The sequence below is a fragment of the Nerophis ophidion genome, linkage group LG20 (assembly GCF_033978795.1).
Source record: "Nerophis ophidion isolate RoL-2023_Sa linkage group LG20, RoL_Noph_v1.0, whole genome shotgun sequence".
NCBI classification, from domain to species: Eukaryota; Metazoa; Chordata; class Actinopteri; order Syngnathiformes; family Syngnathidae; genus Nerophis; species Nerophis ophidion.
Genome location: NC_084630.1, coordinates 22,317,524 through 22,341,341, shown reverse-complemented (window position 1 = coordinate 22,341,341; position 23,818 = coordinate 22,317,524). Strand labels below are relative to the sequence as shown.

Genomic DNA, 23,818 nt, shown 5'->3' with positions numbered 1-23,818 from the left:
TGCGCTTCTTGATAAAGTAGTGCTTACATACTATATTACATTGGCTGCAGGTTGTTTACTGGCTCAGCCGCCGAGACCAAGCTGCATCTGCCTTCTCCTGACGGGCCTCTTAGTGCAGGGGCGTCCTAACTTGTCTGACTGGGCTAAAAATAATGTGTTTGAGGGCCATAAACCTGCATGTTAACTAGCTATGTGTATATATGTATATATATATATATATATATATATATATATGTATATATATATATATATATATATATATATATATATATATATATATATATATATATGCATATATATATATATATATATATATACATATATATATATGTATATATATATATATGTGTATATGTTTTTAAATTATGGTGGAAAATAAGTATTTGGTCAACCAATCAAACCTCTCACTGATAGAAGGAGGTTTTGGCTCAAAATTTCTCGATACATGGCCCCATTCATTCTTTCCTTAAAGGGGAACATTATCACAAATTCAAAAGGGTTAAAAACAATAAATTTATTTTTTTTTCAAATTTTTACCATTCCCGGAATATCCCTAAATATCCCTACACTAATCGATGTTAGCATCGATTAGCGTAGCATGTTAGCATCGATTAGCTGGCAGTCACGCCGCGACCAAATATGTCTGACTAGCACATAAGTCAACATCAACAAAACTTACCTTTGTGATTTCGTTGACTTTATTGTTGCAAATGCATCTGCAGGTTATCCATACATCTCTGTGCCATGTCTGTCATCGCCGGTAAAATGTGGAGACACTATAGCACATCCAATGGGGGTCTGGCGGCAGACACTTTCGCATCTTCGGTGCAACTTGAATCCCTCCCTGTTAGTGTTGTTACACCCTCCGACAACACACCGACGAGGCATGATGTCTCCAAGGTTCCAAAAAATAGTCGGTCCCGGAATATCCCTAAATAAAGCTTTAAAGTGCCTTATTTTCGCTATCTTCGAAACCACTATCCATTTCCCGGTGAAGTCATACAGTGCTGGCAATGTAAACAAACAATGGCGGGTACCACAGCAAGATATAGTGATATTAGCTCGGATTCAGACTCGGATTTCAGCGGCTTAAGTATTCAACAGATTACACATGTATTGAAACGGATGGTTGGAGTATGAAAGTATTGAAGAAGAAACTGAAGCTATTGAGCGAGTAGCTATTGACGCTATTCATAGCCATAGCATGGCCGAATAGCTGCGTTAGCATCGCCGGTAAAATGTGCGGACCAAACGATCAGGACTTTTGCATTTTGTGACACTGGAGCAACTTAAATCCGTCGATTGGTAAGTGTTTTTTTCGCATTAAATGTGGGTGGAAGTAAACGTAATATAGTTGCAAATGCATCTGCAGGTTATCCATACATCTCTGTCCCATGTCTGCTTTAGCACCGCCGGTAAATAGCATGTTAGCATCGATTAGCGTAGCATGTTAGCCTCGATTAGCTGGCAGTCAACATCAACAAAACTCACCTTTGTGAATTTGTTGACTTTATCATTGCAAATGCATCTGCAGGTTATCCATAAATCTCTGTACCATGTCTGCTTTAGCACCACCGGTAAATAGCATGTTAACATCGATTAGCGTAGCATGTTAGCATCGATTAGCTGGCAGTCACGCCGTGACCAAATATGTCTGATTAGCACATAAGTCAACATCAACAAAACTCACCTTTGTGATTTCGTTGACTTTATCGTTGCAAATGCATCTGCAGGTTATCCATACATCTCTGTGCCATGTCTGCTTTAGCACCGCTGGTGAATAGCATGTTAGCATCGATTAGCATAGCATGTTAGCATCGATTAGCTGGTAGTCACGCCGTGACCAAATATGTCTGATTAGCACATAAGTCAACATCAACAAAACTCACCTTTGTGATTTTGTTTACTTTATCGTTGCAAATGCATTTGCAGGTTATCCATACATCTCTGTGCCATGTCTGTCATCGCCGGTCAAATGTGGAAACACTTTGGCACATCCAATGGGGGTCTGGCGGCAGACACTTTCGCATCTTCGGTGCAACTTGAATCCCTCCCTGTTAGTGTTGTTACACCCTCCGACAACACACCAACGAGGCATGATGTCTCCAAGGTTCCAAAAAATCGTCGAAAAAACGGAAAATAACAGAGCTGAGACCTGTTTGTAATGTGTAGAAAATGAAAATGTTGGCTGTATTACCTCGGTGACGTCACGTTTTGACGTCATCGCCACCAGAGAAATAAACAGAAAGGCGTTTAATTCTCCAAAATTCACCCATTTAGAGTTCGGAAATCGGTTGAAAAAATATATGTTCTTTTTTCTGCACCATCAAGGTATATATTGACGCTTACATAGGTCTGCTGATAATGTTCGCCTTTAACACGGATCAATCGTCCTGTCCCCTTAGCAGAAAAACAGCCCCAAAGCATGATGTTTCCACCCCCATGCTTCACAGTAGGTATGGTGTTCTTGGGATGCAACTCAGTATTCTTCTTCCTCCAAACATGACGAGTTGACCAACTGTATTTAGTGACAGTGGTTTTCTGAAGTGTTCCTGAGACCATGTGGTGATATCCTTTAGAGATTGATGTGGGTTTTTGATACAGTGCCGTTTGAGGGATGGAAGGTCACGGTCATTCAATGTTGGTTTCCGGCCATGCCGCTTACGTGGAGTGATTTCTCCAGACTCTCTGAACCTTTTGATGATATTATGGAGCGTAAATGTTGAAATCCCTAAATTTCTTGCAATTGCACTTTGAGAAAGGTTGTTCTTAAACTGTTTGACTATTTGCTCACACAGTTGTGGACAAAGGGGTGTACCTCGCACCATCCTTTCTTGTGAAACACTGAGCATTTTTTGGGAAGCTGTTTTTATAGCCAATCATGGCACCCACCTGTTCCCAATTAGCCTGCACACCTGTGGGATGTTCCAAATAAGTGTTTGATGATCATTCTTCAACTTTATCAGTATTTATTACCATTTTTTTCAACTTCTTTTTCACGTGTTGCTGGCATCATATTCTAAAGTTAATGATTATTTGCAAAAAACAAACAAAAATGTATCAGTTTGAACATCAAATATGTTGTCTTTGTAGCATATTCAACTGAATATGCGTTGAGAAGGATTTGCAAATCATTGTATTCCGTTTAGGTCCTCTCCAAGGTTTCTCATAGTCATCATTGTCACCGACATCCCACTGGGTGTGTTTTCCTTGCCCTTATGTGGGCTCTAGCGAGGATGTTGTTGTGGTTTGTGCAGCCCTTTGAGACACTAGTGATTTAGGGCTAAATAAATAATCATTGATTGATCTATATTTACATCTAACACAATTTCCCAACTCATATGGAAATGGGGTTTGTATCCATCCATTTTCTACCGCTTATTCCCTTTCGGGGTCGCGGGGGTACTGGCGCCTATCTCAGCTACAATCGGGCGGAACGGGGTTTGTATGAAAGATAAAACACTGAATATTGACAAGATATGAACGTCGCTCACCCTTTTCTATCGACATATTTTACAATCTAGCAAAACCCAATAAAAATGCAAACAAACACAGCCAATTATGAACGTGAAGGGTCACTAAGCTTCAGAACTGTGTTGTAAAAATCTCCTTTGCGTCTGTCCCCGACACTCTCAGGAAACACCCTGTGGAAACGCTCCCCACCCACACTGCTTGGTGCCTCGTCACTTATATTACCATAGTAACTAATTAAATGTCCATATAACGTGTTACTTACTGCAAACGGACTATTCCGGACAGGACTTGAAGGTAGGAACATGATTTAATTTTGACTGTCAAATAGGTAGGAACAAAAAGGCGTACAAGGCCAAGACACAACTTAGCGCAGGAAACAAAAGCTATCTCTTTGAATAAGCTATGGACAGGACAAAAACTCACGAACTGTGGCATGGACAAAGAAAAACTTCCTTGGCAAGGCATGAAGCAAACAATGGCATGACACATGCACTGACGCCAGGCTGCCGGACAGACGAAGACAGGCTTAAATACTGCTCTCTTGACTAGAGACAGGTGTGTCCCGAATGCAAAAGGCAGGTGAAAAATCACAAGTTGTCTTGGAAACTAAAACAAACAAGAGTGCATAAAAACAGGGACTAATGGAGTTTTAAAACTAACAAATCTGAGTTTTTCTATTATTTGGGAGTAGGTTATTATTAATTCTTCATCTAAACGGGAAGATATAAACATCCCACCAGACGGCATCACATTGAGAGCAGACATTGCACAGTAGGTGATTATTTCCTTATGTCTGAAGTTAGTTTTTCTTGTTTAGCACTTAGCAGTACTGCTACATTATACTTAGTGTTTCACTAAAGCTGCAAACTAAAAAAAATAGGTCCTCCTCATTATATTCAGGCTCAAAATAAAGGGCTCTGGATCACCATTTGTCTCAAAGTAGTCGTGTTTATCTTAGTAGTGTTGTTGCTGTTGAAGGAAATAGTGAACTTTGGGATGTGTCTGTGAAATTAATATGTCATCATATGCTTGAAATGATCGAAATAGGTAAATATTAAATTTTATTATGAATACATGACATACCGTATATACTTACATCATGTATATATTACATGTTATTATGAATGTTACTACATAAATGATAAATGGGTTGTACTTGTATAGCGCTAGTGCTGCTGCATGATACTTATTGTTTCACTAAAGCTGCATCTCTGCATTACTCAGCTTCTAAAACTTCAAAGCGAGATCATCCTCCTTATATTCAGGCTCAAAATGAAGGGTTCTGGATCACCATTTGTCTAAAAGTAGTCGTGTTTATCTTAGTAGTGTTGTTGCTGCTGAAGGAAATAGTGAAAGTCGGGATGTGTCTGAGGACAAACAATAAAACACCTTTTCAGTTTTTTAACCAAACTATTTGCATTATGGCCGTGGGCGAAGAAAAATCCACAAATGAGCCGCACCGTTTTGTAAGCCGCAAGGTTCAAAGCGTACGGGGGGATGTGGCTTATAGTCCGGAATTTTGGGTGGTTACATCAATTAAAGGATTAATCAAAGCAAGATAATAAAAAACCCAATTTTAGGTCCGTAGATGGCGAGAAAGATACAAAAAAAATCCACAAATTTCAGGCCACCAATTTTTTTTTAATTTTACTTCAAAGTAGGTTATGATTAATTCGTCATCTAAACGGGAAGATATAAACATCCCATCAGACGGCATCCCAGCGAGAGCAGACATCGTACAGTAGGTGATAGTTGTTTGTAGTTTGTTTTTCTTGTTTAGTACTTAGCATGATGCTTAGTTAGTGTTTCACTAAAGATGCAAATTTAAAAAACTAGGTCCTCCTTGTATTCAGGCTCCAAAATAAAGGGTTCTGGATCACCATTTGTCTCAAAGTAGTCGTGTTTTTCTTATTAGTGTTGTTTCTACTGAAGGAACTAGTGAAAACGATAAAACACCTTTTTAGTTGCTTGTTTTTTTTTTTCTTTTTAATATTTGCATTATGGCCGTAAGCGAAGAAAAACCCACAAATTAGCCGCACCGTTTTATAAACTGCAGGGTTCAAAGCGTACAGGGAAAAAAATAACAGTTTATAATCTGGAATTTTGGGTAGTACCACTCATTAAAGGATTAATCAAAGCAAGAGAATATAAAACCCAAGCCACTAATTTCTATTTTCTGTTACTTCGGAGTAGATTATGATTAGTTCTTCATCTAAACGGGAATATATTAACATTTCATCAGACGGCATCCCAGTAAGAGCAGACATTGTACAGTAGGTGATTGTTGTTTGTAGTTTGTTTTTCTTGTTTAGTACTTAGCATGATGCCTAGTGTTTCACCAAAGCTGCAAACTTCAAAACTAGATCATCCTCCTTATATTCAGGCTCAAAATAAAGGGTTCTGGATCACCATTTATCTCAAAGTATTTGTGTTTATCTTAGTAGTGTTGTTGTTACTGAAAGAAGTAGTGAAAACGATAGAAACACCTTTTCAGGTGTTTGTTTTTTTGCGTTATGGCCATGAGCGAAATAAAATCCACAAATTAGCCGCACCGTTTTATAAGCCGCAGGGTTCAAAGCGTACGGGGGGAAAAAATCTGGTTGTTACACTCATTAAAGGAGTAATCAAAGCAAGAGAATATAAAACCAAGCTTTTTATTTTTTTGCAGCTCGAAACACAACCTATATGAGCAGCAAACTATTAACAGTAAATATGTGTTGTTGTTCTCCATTATATTTTGGCGTGCCTGGGAAGGGGTCTCGCATGACTGGCCCCATCTGTCTGCAAGATAAAGCACCTGTCCGTCTTGCTTTCTGTACTGTTCCCCGCAGCATCTCATCAGATATCCCAGCGAGTACCACAGGGGTCCATTTACTCTCTCATGAAAGCGCCGCTCCCTTGCCACTTGGCAACAAAATCATTCCATAAACAAAGATAAAAGTTGCAGTGTCTTCCTCTCGTAAAAAAAAAAAAAAAAAAAAAAAAGCCTTATGGGGAAAATTACGCCTTGTAAGCAAACTCCACTTTGCCCCAATAAGAGTTAGTTCCTGCCTCTCAAAGTTGTCCACAATGCGGCGTAGTCATCTCCCCCTGACACTATTCTCTCTTGCAGCTGAGGAAGGCGGTGATGGACCACATCTCCGACTCCTTCCTGGAGACCAACGTTCCTCTGCTGGTGCTCATCGAAGCGGCCAAGAGCGGGAACGAGAAGGAGGTGAAGGAGTACGCCCAGGTCTTCCGTGAACACGCCAACAAGCTGGTGGAGGTCAGTCATGAATGTTACATACGTGTGGTCTCCCTGCACAAACACCTACCTTCTTACTCACCGAGTGCTGTGGACATATCATGGAGTCAGGTGGGGGCGTTGTTGGAGGCGAGGTTAAGAGGGGAGTAGTATATTTACAGTTGGAATTCACCAAGTCATGTATTTATATATATATATATATATATATATATATATATATATATATATATATATATATATATATATATATATATATATATATATATATATATATGTATGTGTGGGAAAAATCATAAGACTACTTTATCTCTACAGAACTGTTTCATGAGAGGTTCCCTCAATCTCCTGATGATTGAGGGAACCCCTCATGAAACAATTCTGTAGAGATGAAGTAGTCTTGTGATTTTTCCCACACATACATATTGCGCTCTACCACGGTATCGAGCACTATTCTCTGGATAATCCAATCAAGATATATATATATATATATATATATATATATATATATACATATATATATATATATATATATGTATATATATATGTATAAATACTTGACTTTCAGTGAATTCTAGCTATATATTTATACATCTATTTTATTATATATATATATATATATATATATATATATATTAGAGATGCGCGGATAGGCAATTATTTCATCCGCAACCGCATCACAAAAGTCGTCATCCACCCGCCATCCACCCGAACCAACATTTTATCAAAACCACAACCGCCCGCCACCCGGACGTTGTTATATATCTAATATAGACCAGTGGTCCCCAACCTTTTTGTATTTGCGGACCAGTCAACGCTTAATAATTTGTCCCGCGGCCCAGGGGAGGGGGGGTGGGTCCTTTTTTTTTCCTTTGTCATGAAAAAGGGAAGTTTTTGTCATGGGAGGTTTTTTGTGGTTGGTGCACTGATTGTAAGTGTATATTGTGTTTTTTATGTTGATTTAATAAAAAAGAAAAAAATAAATAAATGAATATTTATTTAATTCATTTTTTTATAAAAATTAATAAAAAAATCTTCTGCGGCCCGGTGGTTGGGGACCACTGATATAGACAATGCAAGGAATGGCTTTCTTGAACTGATTTATTTGAAGGCTTCCTTTCCCTTCAACTTCACCGTGAAAACTGTAATAAATAAAGCACGTTACAAACGTAAAAATAATAAAATGCACAGCATGTGTATCAAACATTTTACCAAGTAAAATACCAACAAATGACAAACAAATACTTCGTTGGCCTGCATGCTTCTTTAAGGAGGAAAATGTGATCTTCTGGCTCTTATAGCCCAAATGCTTTAAGTCCTTGTGACACTTTTTAGTCTTTCTCCCTTCTCATTGCATCAAAAAAATGTGTACTCATACCCGGAAGTAGCTTCCTTGCATCCGTCCACAGACCAAACGAGACACTTCAAAATAAAAGTATGCCCACATACTGTTTCAAAGAATGCTGCTCCTTTTTCGTATGTGGGTAACAACATTGAACTATTTATAAATGGTTGATTTCTATAGGCTAGTAAGATAAAGTGTTGTAGCTGACAAGTTTGGGCTAGCTTGCTTCTGCAGCCTTCATCAGAGGTGTCACGTGATGTTAGCGTGACGTTGTCTGTGTCGTGTTTTATGGATTGTACCATCAAGTGTTGTCAGGTACAACACTTTACCTACTAGCCTATAGAAATCAACCATTTATAAATACATGTCAGTAGGCTAAATGACTACATTGTTGAGTTAAGGGTTGAATTGTCCATCCTTGTTCTATTCTCTGTCACTATTTTTCTAAGCATGCTGAACACCCTCTCTGATGATGCATTGCTGTGTGGCACGCAGAAAAGTGCTTTCATCAAATGCACTAGAGTCTAGAATCTTCCATATTCGTCTCCTTGTTGTGTACGCAGTTGTGCACTGCACTCGCTAAAAGCCGTAGATGTTATTGTCACATATGCATGTACAGTAGATGTCAGTATTGTCCTGTTTAAGAGTGTCACAACATTGCTGTTCACGGCAGACAACCTGCTTTATGGTAGACGGAAACGTGACTGCTGTTGTTGTGTGTTGTTACCATGCTGGGAGGACTTTAATGAAACTGCCTAACAATAAACCCACATAAGAAACCAAGAACTCGCCCTTGATCATTCTACAGTTGTAACGTCATTGGGCAGACACGCTGTTTATATTGTGGGAAAGCGGACGTGAAAACAGGCTGTCCTCACTCAGGTCCGCATGGAGCTGGAGGGGGCGTGGCCTCCAACTCCACCTGAATTTGGGGAGATTTTCGGGAGAAAATTTGTCCCGGGAGGTTTTCGGGAGAGGCGCTGATTTTTGGGAGTCTCCCGGAAAATCTGGGAGGGTTGGCAAGTATGGCATACACCTGTAAAGAACATCATGTCATGGCTGTCTTGAGTTTCCAATCATTTCTACAACTCTTATTTTTGTGTGATGTAGTGATTGGAGCACATACTTGTTGCTCACTAAAAACATTCATGAAGTTTGCTTCTTTTATGAATTTTTTATGGCTTTACTGAAAATGTCAAAAGTATACATACAGCAATGTTAATATTTGCTTACATGTCCCTTGGCAAGTTTGACTGCAATAAGGCGCTTTTGGTCGCCATCCACAAGCTTCTGCTTACATTTTTCACCACAAAATTGCTGCAGTTCAGCAAAATGTTTGGCTTCTCTGACATGGACTTGTTTCTTCAGCATTGTCCACACCTTTAAAGGGGAACATTATCACCTATTTAAGCATCAATATGTACCTTGATGTTGCAGTAAAAAGATCATATGTTTTTTAACCGATTTCCAAACACTAAAAGGGTGAATTTAGCGATTTAGACGCCTTTCAATTGATAGCCTGTCGAGCGATGACCTTTCACCCGTGACGTCACAACATGAAGCAATCCGCCATTTTCTCAATCTTATTACACGCACCGAGTCGAATCAGCTCTGTTATTTTTCCGATATCCACACCAGAATGTGTGGATATCCTGCGACATTTAAAGCAGATGCATTTCCAACAATAAAGTCAACGAAATCTGCAATATTGGAAAATAGACCACCACTGAATCTGCCCGAGTGCCACGGGAGCTATTCAGAGACGACGGCAGTCTCTTCCCGCAGACGAGCGAGGTGAACCCCCTGGATATGATTTATGCCGCTTCTTTTTCTGTCTCATTTTGTCCACCAAACTTATAACGTTGTGCATGAATGCACAAAGGTGAGTTTTGTTGATGTTATTGACTTATGTGGCATGTGCTAATCAGACATATTTGGTCATGGCATGACTGCAAGCTAATCGATGCTAACATGCTATTTACGCTAGCTGTATATACATATTGCTTCATTTGTAGCTATATTTGCATCCAGCCTTTCCCTCCACCCACATTTAATGCCAAACAAACACATACCAATCGTTGGTTAGAAGGCGATCGCCGAATTTGTCCTTGCTTCCTCGCGTGCCGCTGTCTGTCGTGATATGGCTCAATAGCTTCAGTTTTTTCTTTCATTTCGTTGTGGCTAATCTGTTGAATCGCTTACGCCGCTGAAATCCGAGTCTGAATCCGAGCTATTATGCTATACCTTTCTGTGCTATCCGCCATGTTTGTGTTTGTGTGGTCACGCTGTGACGTCACAGGATAATTGACGGGTGGATATAACGAAGGTTAAAATTAGGCACTTTGAAGCTGTTTTTCGGGATATTACATGATGGGTAAAATTTTGAGAAAAAATTTGAAAAATAAAATAAGCCACTGGGAACTGATTTTTATTGGTTTTAACCATTCAGAAATTGTGGTAATGTTCCCCTTTAAAATCCTTAATGCTAGCCTGATTTAGCCATTCCTTTACCACTTTTGAGGTCATTGTCCTGTTGGAACACCCAACTGCGCCCAAGACCCAACCTCCGGGCTAATGATTTTAGCTTGTCCTGAACAATTCAGAGCTAATCCTCTGTGACAAACTCTCACCACTCCGGTTCCATGGACCACCATAGATATACATTACGTCGAGCAGTTTGTGACTTTCAGTTTGTGACTTTTGTTTTACTATTTCAAAAAACCTTTCAGCTTTCGCTTTTCATCCGGCCGCATCTGCGTCTTCCTCCAGCTCTCTTCCTCTTCCACGTTCACTCCTGATGGATATACATATATATATATATATATATATATATATATATATATATATATATATATATATCTATATATATATATCTATATATATATATATGAAGAGTTCATACGCAAAAACCGATAAACGGCATTTTGATAAAGTTTAGCCCAGCCTCTGTAATATATAGTCCGCCACTTCTATTGTGGTATACCAAAATCAATTTGTTTGCAAATGCGGACAAATGCCGCTTTTAACGTCATTTAGTTCAGCGATTTATTGCAAGAGCCGATAAGCGCCATGGATCATCTACCACAAAAGCCGATATATCCGTTTGCCCAACCAGCGCTGCAGTACGGGATCACGTGACAAACAAAATGGCGGCGTGCATGGACTCACTCAGTGTTGTTATCCACGCATGAATAATTTGGAAGCTTCTCCTGTGAACACTGTTAAGACAGCGAAAAAAACTGACCTGTTGAAGTTATTTGATGTTGGTGCTAGCACGCGTGTCCGTGAGTTTTACACCGCTGCGTTAAACGATGTTGTCGAGCATGGAGCTAATGTCGATATGATGTTATCTGCACAGGAGTGTTTTTGATAGGCAAACCAGGTTGAGCATTTGTGGTTGTTTTATTAATAAAACATTGTCTTCATTGCAACACTGTTTTTTTTGGTTTTTTCATTTTGTGCTGAAAAGCACGAGGTAAATATGTGAGGTCACAGTTCCAAAAAAGCATGTCCGGTTAGCAAGTACGAAAAAACAATGTTCGCAGGGACAGCTAGATTTATACGTACCAAGGGATCGAAACTGTTAAATAATGAAGTAAAGAAATGTGAAACGTTGTTACGTTGAAATGTGGCTTTCGATACATTTCACGTTCTGTTTTTCTCTCTATCTTTATATTGAATATTATGCGAAATAACGACCGCAAAGAAAACGATTTTGGAGATATCTGTTTTTGCGACATATCATAATTTGGATATATCTGCTTTTGACGTAAAACCACATCAGACACTCTTACTTGAAAGCCATTCATTACATCAGCATTTCTTAAAAGTTTAGGCTTTCATGACTTGCTTATGTTGATATTAAATAAACCATTGTACACTTGTACATGTACCGGCAACACCAGCAGGCAGAAAATCGTTAATATACAGAATCGGTCAAAATGGATTTATCTGCTTTTGCATATGAACTCTTCATATATATATATATATATATATATACACATATTTAAGAGTTATTTTTTTATAGTCATATTTGAAATAACTACTGTTTTCCATTTGTACTTGTGGACTGCTCCCTGGCGCCATCATGTGGGTTGCATGGACCATCAACGGACGACATCGCTTTGCACAGGTTTGACACTTTGTTTTTCAAATAAAAGTCGCTCGCAGTCAGTCGGTCGCTCTTTCAGTGCCTCCTTCTCTGCTCTTCCTGTACTTGCTCCATGGCTCCCCGTGGTTCTCGCTTGTCTGTTCGCTCGTCTGATCTTCTGTCCAGTTGTCTCCTACGACTTCTGCCTCAATCGCTCCTCCTTTGCCCCTTTTATTCTGCAGCAGAAGATGCAGAGATTGCGAGCAGGTGTGTCGCTTACGCTCCGAGTGCGTCACGGCCCTCCTCTCTGCTGCATGCTCCGCCTCCTGGCCTCCATCTTGGGTAGGGCAGCCATTTTTCCCAGCCCGCTGTCGGCTCGCCGGCTCCGTCTCTTCACAGTACTCTTTCTATTTTTCAATCTCTTGTTCATGGTACACTGCAAGTCAACCTTGGCTTTAAGAATGTTTGGAGGAGAGATACTCCTTTTCCTTATCTCATCCTGTCTCAGGCTAAAGTAAAACAATAGACACGTGTATTCGTTCTGGAGGGTGGGGGCTATTGGCATATTGAAGAACACAGCACTTCCGTAATGTTTTCAGATCAACTTGGCGACGCGATTTGAATGTGTTGTTTTTGGGTTGATCCCTCCAAAGCTTTGGAATAAATTGCAAAATACCTATTCTGTTCTGTGTGATCATTTAAACTCAGCGTATGTGTCATCAAATGAGCTTGGGATTGACCAGTAACTTAAATTCCCTTGGAGGAACATCTGGTCCAAACGCAACATTCCACATCCGCTTCTCTCTGGCTTTGTCTCTGGTCTCCGCCTCTCTCCTCCACGTTCCCGGCTGTCGCCCTTTTACAGAGTACGTGAGGGTTATTTGATTGTGCCCAGCTGGGCGCTCCGCACACCTGATCACAACTGCGGCGTCGCTCCCGGCGCGCCCCGCCTCGCTGCTCGCTCGCCGTCCATGCCTCCTCACCGCCATCTCCGGCGTGCCTCTCCACATCCTCCTTTTTTCATCATCCAATTTACTCTCTGTAAAGCAGCAGTTCCATTGGCAGCAAAACATGCCCAGAGCATAATACTACCACCACAGTGCTTGACGGTAGGATTGGTGTTCCTGGGATTTTCTCCTCCAAATATATTGCTGGGAATTGTGGCCAAACAGCTCCCTTTTTGTTTCATCTGACCACAGAACTTTCCTCCAGAAGGTATTATCTTCGTCCATGTGATGTCCGATGAAACAAAAATGGAGCCACAATACCCAGCAATATGTTTTGTAGGAAAAAATCCCAGGAACACCACACCTACCGTCAAGCACGGTGGTGGTAGTATTCTGCTCTGGGCCTGTTTTGCTGCCAATGGAACTGGTGCTTTACAGAGAGTAAATTGGACAATGACCTTCAAATTCCTCAGGACAAGCTAAAATCATCAGCCCGGAGGTTGGGTCTTGGGTGCAGTTGGGTGTTCCAACAGGACAATGACCCCCAACACACCTCAAAAGTGGTAAAGGAACGATTAAATCAGGCTAGAATGAAGGTTCTAGAATGGCCTTCCCAAAGTCCTGACTTAAAGGTGTGGACAATGCTGAAGAAACAAGTCCATGTCAGAAAACCAACAAATGTACAGTAGCTGAACTGCAGTAATTTTGTGGTGAAAAATGTAAGCAGAAGCTTGTGGATGGCTACCAAAAGTGCCTTATTGCAGTTAAACTTGCCAAAGGACATGTAAGCAAATATTAACATTGCTGTTGTAGAAATGATTGGAAAGTCAAGACAGCCATGACATCATGTTCTTTACAAGTGTACGTACACTTTTGACCAGCCCTGTACACACGATGTGTGTACGCCTGCAAGTGTTTAAATGTTGCCTGTCATCCACAATCCCTGTGGGTTCTTTTTGAATGCATTCTAAGTCGTAAAGTATGGCAAGTAAGAGGTGGCTAACGTTGTGGCTAATCCCTACTGAAAGCTGCCAACAATACTTCATGTGAGCTGAGTTCTGACCGAGTGTTAGCCATGTTGTTGTTATCAGCGCTCGCGTTAAGGATTTTGCCGCGGTGACAGAGAGCTAACTGGGTGCTGCAGCTAAATTGTTGACGTACTGAGTTGGTGAAAGTCAATTCGGGATGGTAAGCATGCCTCTCACCTGGATAGTCGAAGGTTGTGGACATAAACCGAGACGTCTTGTCGAGAAAGACATGAAAAAACTTTGGGCCACTATTTTTTTTATTTATTTTTGTACTTCTGAGTAGAGAATGATTAATTCTTCATCCAAACGAGAATACATAAACATCTCATCCGACGGCATCCCAGCGAGAGCAGACATTATACAGTAAGTGATTGTTTCATTATGTTTGTAGTTTGTAATTTCTTGTTTAGCACTTAGCAGTACTGTTACATGATACTTAGTGTTTCACTAAAGCTGCATCTGCGTATTACTCAGCTTCTAAAACTTTTAGATCATCCTCCTTTTATTCAGGCTCCAAAATAAAGAGTTCTGGATCATCATTTTTTCTCAAAGTAGTCATGTTTATCTTAGTAGTGTTCTTGCTGTTGAAGCAAATAGTGAACGTTGGGATGCATCTGTATAATTAATATGTTGTGGTATGCCCAAAGTAGGCAAATATTACATGTTATTATGAAAACATTACATATATACTTACATCATGTATATATTACATGTTATTATGAATGTTACTAGATACTACATTTATAATTGCATCATGTATATATTACATATTTTTATGAATGGTACTACCTGACAAATATACTTACATCATGTATATATTACATATTATTATGAAAATATTACATATATACTTACATCATGTATATATTACATGTTATTATGAATGTTACTAGATACTACATTTATAATTGCATCATGTATATATGACATGTTTTTATGAATGTTACTACATGACAAACATACTTACATCATGTATATATTACATGTTATTATGAATGTTACTAGATACTACATAAACTTACATCATGTATATATTACATGTTATTTTGAATGTTATATGTCAAGTAGTAACATTATGAATGTTACTACTTGACATATATACTTACATCATGTATATATTACATGTTATTATGAATGTTACTAGATACTACATATATACTTACATCATTTATCTATTACATGTTATTAGGAATGTTACTACATGACATATATACTTACATCATGTATATAGTACATGTTATTATGAATGTTACTAGATACTACATATATACTTATATCATGTATATATTACATGTTATTATGAATGTTACTACCTGACATATATACTTACATCATGTATATATTACATGTTATTATGAATGTTACTAGATACTACATATATACTTATATCATGTATATATTACATGTTATTATGAATGTTACTACATGACATATATACTTATATCATGTATATATTACATGTTATTATGAATGTTACTAGATACTACAAATATACTTATATAATGTATATATTACATGTTATTATGAATGTTACTACATGACATATATACTTACATCATGTATATATTACATGTTATTATGAATGTTACTAGATACTACATAAATACTTACATCATGTATATATTACATGTTATTATGAATGTTACTAGATACGACATATATACTTACATCATGTATATATTACATGTTATTATGAATGTTACTAGATACTACATATATACTTATATCATGTATATATATATTACATGTTATTATGAATGTTACTAGATACTACATATATACCTACATCATGTTTATATTATATGTTATTATGAATATTACTACATTACTTGTATACTTACAGCGGGTATATAAAACGTTGATAGGCGGAACAGAGCGAATCACATTAGCTCTATTGCTAGAGTTTATTTAGGATTTAAATTGCATAATAAAATGAAAACATGTGTTTTTGTCTCACATAAAGTATGCGGAATTCCGAAAAAAGTGCATCTCTCGCTTCAAGTATGAAGACAGAGCTCCCGGCGATGATGGACGCTGTACAAGGTCATAATGAGTGCAGCGTGCGACACTTAGTCTGGCGCGGCCAACACAGGGAAAAACAATGTCCACACGTGTTTCCGTAAGCAAGCAATTACATGACAGAATGCTTGTGACACTTGACCAGGGCGGAGAGGAGAAGAGCCCCCTCTCTCTATGACATGCTCATTACACGTATGTTAAGAGCCAACATCACTGAAGCATGTCGGCCAAGGCCACTCGCCGTTTTACTTATTCATGAAGCAAGCAATGGCTTCTGACATCACAACAGTTGTTTAGTGCTGGTGTGCTGAATGAGCTCCTCTAAAGCCCAGCAATGCAAGGAAACAGATTCAAGTGTTGCGATTGTTTATTGCTTACCTCTAATGGGTGAATAGCCGCCTTTTCATGTGACCCGCTTCACTTCATTACTTCCTGTATTCAACACCAGTAAATGGCAACCGTTTTATTGACACATTACATCTTTACATAGCAACATCCAGCATGTCTTCATCAGCAGGAAATGGTAAATGGTAAATGGGTTGTACTTCTATAGCGCTTTTCTACCTTCAATGTACTCAAAGCACTTTGACACTACTTCCACATTCACCCATTCACACACACATTCACACACACATTCACACACACATTTACACACACATTCACACACGCATTCACACACACATTCACACACTGATGGCCATGCAAGGCGCTAACCAGCACCCATCAGGAGCAAGGGTGAAGTGTCTTGCTCAAGGACACAACGGATGTGACGGGGTTGGTAGAAGGTGGGGATCGAACCAGGAACCCTCAGGTTCCTGGCACATCCACTCTACCACTTGTGCCACGCCGTTCCTATCTATCCACTTCTCCATGTCTGCTACTGCTAGTGGATTCTCTTCCTGGGTGTACATTTTGTAAGGGGTGGATGGTACCTTTAGTATGTACGCAACAATGAATACATGAGAGAACCGGACACAATGTGTCCCCTCCAAGGTTTCTCATTGTCATCCCGTTGGGTTGACTTTTTCCTTGCCCTGATGTTGAATCTGAGCAGAGGGTGTCCTTGTGGCTTCTGCAATCTTTTGAGACACTTGTGATTTAGGGATATATAAGTAAACTTTCATATATATGTATGCATATATATATGTGTATGTGTGTCTACATATATGTACATATATATATATATATATATATGTCTTGATTGGATTATCCGGAGAATAGTGCTCGATACCGTGGAAGAGCGCAATATGTAGGTGTGGGAAAAAATCACAAGACTACTTCATCTCTACAGATCTGTTTCATGAGGGGTTCCCTCAATCATCAGGAGATTTTAATGGAAGCATTCACATACAATGGTTTATATAGAGCACAGAGTGGGTGGGTACAAGCAGGCGTAGGGTGTGGTGATTGGCTCATGTGTTACCTAGGAGGTGTTTCCGCCTGTGGCGGCATGTTGAAATGATTTCACTGCGCTTGTTGAGGGATGATAGCTCTGGATGATATATAATAAACAGTTTCTCTTTTAAGCATAATATGCATCTTTTATTACCACTGTTGTAAGGTGTGCTGGATGCAAGAATTTGCCATGTTATTGAATATTCAACATTATTGTCTTTGAGGTTCCAAATGTGTTTGCTGAGTTCGGTAGAATTCTGCAAAGTCTGGTTTCTAAAGGAGGCGTTGTGATTATTCCATCTTGTTTTGAACGCTCCTTCGGTTAATCCTACGTACGTGTCGGATGTGTTAATGTCCTTGCGTATTACCTTTGCTTGGTAAACGACTGATGTCTGTAAGCACCTTCCGTTGAGAGGGCAATCAGGTTTCTTGCGACAGTTACATTCATTATTGGTTTCAGAGTCGTTTAGTCTGGGGGTAGGCAGTCCTTTTGCAATTGCTTTGTTGTGGTTTGAAATGATTTGTTGCATGTTATTCATACAGCTGTAGCTCAATTTAATGTTGTTCTTGTTGAATATTTTTCTTAGGGTGTTGCCTTTGGGGAAGTGTTTGTCGATCAGAGTGAGGAACTTGCGGCCGATGTTGGTTGAGACGTCTTTGCTGAATGGCGGATTGTACCAGATGATGTTGTTTCGTTTTCTGCTCTTTTTTGGTTGGTTTCCTGGGGTGGGTTCATAGGTGAGGGTGAAGTTGTATCCGCTTTCATCAAGTGCTTTCTGGTACGGGGGGGTTGCTTGGTTGAATTCAGCTTTGCTGGATGACAGCATCGATAGCCTTTTATTAATTCCGGTAAGTATTCTTTTCGTGGTGGTGGGTGGGTGGTTGCTGTCGTGGTGCACGTATTGGGAGTGTTGTGTCGGGTTTCGTGAATGGTTGGTAGCTGTTATTTCTCAGGTTGAAAGTGACGTCGAGGAAGTTGACGGTTTGCTTGTTGGCTTCAATCGTGATCCGTAGGCCGTTTTCTTTGAAGATTTGGCATATGCGCTTCTTGGTGTTCTCGCTGCTCCTTGGCGAGGCGCGGCACACTGCCAGTCCGTCATCACGGTAAATACCAAGGTTCAGGTTGAGGCTAGCAAGCTGGGAGAGGAGGAAACTCCCAACGAGTTCGCACGTTTCTGCTCCGTCAAAACTCCCCATAGTAACGTCAAATGTTGAATTGTTCTTTTTTTGCCATGGTGTACTGTTGTGGATGAGTATGGAGTTCTTTGCGTGGATGATGATGTTTCTTTCGTTGCCTGTGATTGAGTCGTAGTCCGAGGCGAAGTTTAGTGCTTGGGTCAGTAGGTCTTGCGTGATGGAAGGGTAAAATTCTTCGATGTCGAAGGAGATAAAGTTGTGTTGTTGTTTGTCTTGGATGTTGTTGAACCATTTGATTACTGCTGCTGTATTTCTCCATTGGTTGAGTGGTGTTTTGTCCTTGATTTTTGCGTTGATTCTGTCCAGGATTATTTTGCTGATTTTTCCTATTTCGGATTTAGTTGGGTTTATTAGTCGGCATGTTGGGTTATTTGCGAAGTTGGGTTTGTGGTCCTTCAGTGTGATGAAGGCTTCTTTGTTGGCTGTGGCGTCCACCCTGTCCTCAATATTCAGTTGGTGTATATATATATATATATATATATATATATATATATATATATATATATATATATATATATATATATATTGATATATAGACTCACATATATACAGTTATATATATATATATATATATATATATATATATATATATATGTATGTATATATATATATATATATATATATATATATATATATATATATATATATATATATATATATATATACATATATATATATATGTCTTGATTGGATTATCCGGAGAATAGTGCTCGATACCGTGGTAGAGCGCAATATGTAGGTGTGGGAAAAAATCACAAGACTACTTCATCTCTACAGATCTGTTTCATGAGGGGTTCCCTCAATCATCAGGAGATTTTAATGGAAGCATTCACATACAATGGTTTGTATAGAGCACAGAGTGTGTGGGTACAGGCAGGCGTAGGGTGTGGTGATTGGCTCATGTGTTACCTAGGAGGTGTTTCCGCCTGTGGCGGCATGTTGAAATGATTTCACTGCGCTTGTTGAGGGATGATAGCTCTGGATGATATATAATAAACAGTTTCTCTTTTAAGCATAAGTTGCATCTTTTATTACCACTGTTGTAAGGTGTGCTGGATGCAAGAATTTGCCATGTTATTGAATATTCAACATTATTGTCTTTGAGGTTCCAAATGTGTTTGCTGAGTTCGGTAGAATTCTGCAAAGTCTGGTTTCTAAAGGAGGCGTTGTGATTATTCCGTCTTGTTTTGAACGCTCCTTCGGTTAATCCTACGTACGTGTCGGATGTGTTAATGTCCTTGCGTATTACCTTTGCTTGGTAAACGACTGATGTCTGTAAGCACCTTCCGTTGAGAGGGCAATCAGGTTTCTTGCGACAGTTACATTCATTATTGGTTTCAGAGTCGTTTAGTCTGGGGGTAGGCAGTCCTTTTGCAATTGCTTTGTTGTGGTTTGAAATGATTTGTTGCATGTTATTCATACAGCTGTAGCTCAATTTAATGTTGTTCTTGTTGAATATTTTTCTTAGGGTGTTGCCTTTGGGGAAGTGTTTGTCGATCAGAGTGAGGAACTTGCGGCCGATGTTGGTTGAGACGTCTTTGCTGAATGGCGGATTGTACCAGATGATGTTGTTTCGTTTTCTGCTCTTTTTTGGTTGGTTTCCTGGGGTGGGTTCATAGGTGAGGGTGAAGTTGTATCCGTTTTCATCAAGTGCTTTCTGGTACGGGGGGGTTGCTTGGTCGAATTCAGCTTTGCTGGATGACAGCATCGATAGCCTTTTATTAATTCCGGTAGGTATTCTTTTCGTGGTGGTGGGTGGGTGGTTGCTGTCGTGGTGCACGTATTGGGAGTGTTGTGTCGGGTTTCGTGAATGGTTGGTAGCTGTTATTTCTCAGGTTGAAAGTGACGTTGAGGAAGTTGACGGTTTGCTTGTTGGCTTCAATCGTGATCCGTAGGCCGTTTTCTTTGAAGATTTGGCATATGCGCTTCTTGGTGTTCTCGCTGCTCCTTGGCGAGGCGCGGCACACTGCCAGTCCGTCATCACGGTAAATACCAAGGTTCAGGTTGAGGCTAGCAAGCTGGGAGAGGAGGAAACTCCCAACGGGTTTGCACGTTTCTGCTCCGTCAAAACTCCCCATAGTAACGTCAAATGTATAATTGTTCTTTTTTTGCCATGGTGTACTGTTGTGGATGAGTATGGAGTTCTTTGCGTGGATGATGATGTTTCTTTCGTTGCCTGTGATTGGGTCGTAGTCCGAGGCGAAGTTTAGTGCTTGGGTCAGTAGGTCTTGCGTGATGGAAGGGTAAAATTCTTCGATGTCGAAGGAGATAAAGTTGTGTTGTTGTTTGTCTTGGATGTTGTTGAACCATTTGATTACTGCTGCTGTATTTCTCCATTGGTTGAGTGGTGTTTTGTCCTTGATTTTTGCGTTGATTCTGTCCAGGATTATTTTGCTGATTTTTCCTATTTCGGATTTAGTTGGGTTTATTAGTCGGCATGTTGGGTTATTTGCGAAGTTGGGTTTGTGGTCCTTCAGTGTGATGAAGGCTTCTTTGTTGGCTGTGGCGTCCACCCTGTCCTCAATATTCAGTTCGGTTGCGATCCGCTTGTTTTCCAAGTGGATGTTCTGTAAAGTGTTGGGTTGCGCTTTTTTGTATGATTTGGTGATGCTTTTGTCCAGTAAAGAGTTATGTTCTGGTATGTCCATTCTGTAGAAGTTTGTGGTTTTATCGGCGGCTATGATGAGGTTGCTTACTTTCTTGATGCGCTCCGTGTCATTTTTCAGCTTGGTGAGGAATGGGTTGCGGGCTGGCTTAAATTTGACTGATTGTATCATTTTGAGCATGTCGTTCTCAAAGTCCTTTAATTCCTTGACTGTGGGTGGGTTCTTGGTAGATTTGAATCCGTAAGTTTCCTTTTGCGTTCCTTTTGTTTCAGGGTGGAGGAAAAAGTGTGCTTTCCACCGCATCCTTCTTAGGAAGTGTTCCGTCTTTTCTATGAGTCTTTGCTTGTAGTCCTTCTGCGCGGGTATGGGAATGTTCTTCGTGGAGTAGTCGATGCTGAACTTTTCCATTTCGGATCGTCGTACAGTGCTCAACAAATGTCAATTTGGAGCGGAATATGTCTTGATTGGATTATCCGGAGAATAGTGCTCGATACCGTGGTAGAGCGCAATATGTAGGTGTGGGAAAAAATCTGTTTCAACCCCCCCGTACCAGAAAGCACTTGATGAAAGCGGATACAACTTCACCCTCACCTATGAACCCACCCCAGGAAACCAACCAAAAAAGAGCAGAAAACGAAACAACATCATCTGGTACAATCCGCCATTCAGCAAAGACGTCTCAACCAACATCGGCCGCAAGTTCCTCACTCTGATCGACAAACACTTCCCCAAAGGCAACACCCTTAGAAAAATATTCAACAAGAACAACATTAAATTGAGCTACAGCTGTATGAATAACATGCAACAAATCATTTCAAACCACAACAAAGCAATTGCAAAAGGACTGCCTACCCCCAGACTAAACGACTCTGAAACCAATAATTAATGTAACTGTCGCAAGAAACCTGATTGCCCTCTCAACGGAAGGTGCTTACAGACATCAGTCGTTTACCAAGCAAAGGTAATACGCAAGGACATTAACACATCCGACACGTACGTAGGATTAACCGAAGGAGCGTTCAAAACAAGACGGAATAATCACAACGCCTCCTTTTGAAACCAGACTTTGCAGAATTCTACCGAACTCAGCAAACACATTTGGAACCTCAAAGACAATAATGTTGAATATTCAATAACATGGCAAATTCTTGCATCCAGCACACCTTACAACAGTGGTAATAAAAGATGCAACTTATGCTTAAAAGAGAAACTGTTTATTATATATCATCCAGAGCTATCATCCCTCAACAAGCGCAGTGAAATCATTTCAACATGCCGCCACAGGCGGAAACACCTCCTAGGTAACACATGAGCCAATCACCACACCCTACGCCTGCTTGTACCCACCCACTCTGTGCTCTATATAAACCATTGTATGTGAATGCTTCCATTAAAATCTCCTGATGATTGAGGGAACCCCTCATGAAACAGATCTGTAGAGATGAAGTAGTCTTGTGATATATATATATATATATATATATATATATATATATATATATATATATATATATATATATATATATATATATATATATATATATATATATATATATATATATTAGTGTACAAATACTGCCTTTGGGATGGCGTGGCGCAGTGAGAGAGTGGCCGTGCGCAACCCCAGGGTCCCTGGTTCAATCCCCACCTAGTACCAACCTTGTCACGTCCGTTGTGTCCTTGAGCAAGACACTTCACCCTTGCTCCTGATGGGTGCTGGTTGGCGCCTTGCACGGCAGCTCCCTCCATCAGTGTGTGAATGTGTGTGTGAATGGGTGAATGTGGAAGTAGTGTCAAAGCGCTTTGAGTACCTTGAAGGTAGAAAAGCACATACAAGTACAACCCATTTATCATTTATTTATTTAAATATTGTGTGTAGGGAGTCAGATGTGGACTACTCTATAGACTTTCCCCGGTTGTACGCATGTGGAAGTAAGCGTCAGAAAGGCATTACAACAGTCTTTCAGTCTTTTCAAAAGTCCTGAACTCAGTAAGTCAGCGATAAATCCCGGCGCCCTTGAGCAGGAGTTCCCCATTGTTCTCCCGGCCCATTCAAAGTAACCTCTTTAGGATGGCGGCCTGAGAATGATTTGCGTGGCCTTCTGCCTGCTTCTTCTCTAAATAGTTCTTGCACAATTTGGAGGTGTGTTTTGGGTCATTGTCCTGTTGTAGGATGAAATTGGCTCCAATCAAGCGCTGTCCACTGGGTATGGCATGGCGTTGCAAAATTAAGTGATAGCCTTCCTTATTCATAATCCCTTTTACCCTGTACAAATCTCCCACCTTTCCAGCACCAAAGCAACCCCAGACCATCACATTACCTCCACCATGACGTCAGGCATTCTTCCAGCATCTTTTCAGCTTTTCTGCGTCTCACAAACGTTCTTCTTTGTGATCCAAACACCTCAAACTTGGATTCATCCGTCCACAACACTGTTTTCCAGTCTTCTTCTCTCCAATATCTGTGTTCTTTTGCCCA

General features: G+C 40.0%; 1 protein-coding gene across 2 annotated transcripts in view; it reads left to right on the top strand.

Annotated features, from left to right (window-relative positions):
• Nucleotides 1–23,818, top strand: part of ctnna2 (catenin (cadherin-associated protein), alpha 2) — an 820,127-nt gene that overhangs the window by 544,270 nt on the left and 252,039 nt on the right. For both annotated transcript variants that reach the window (XM_061880696.1, XM_061880697.1), the window contains exon 9: nt 6,587–6,739. In XM_061880696.1, coding sequence (XP_061736680.1) covers nt 6,587–6,739 — 153 coding nt within the window. The remainder of the gene's footprint in view (nt 1–6,586; nt 6,740–23,818) is intronic.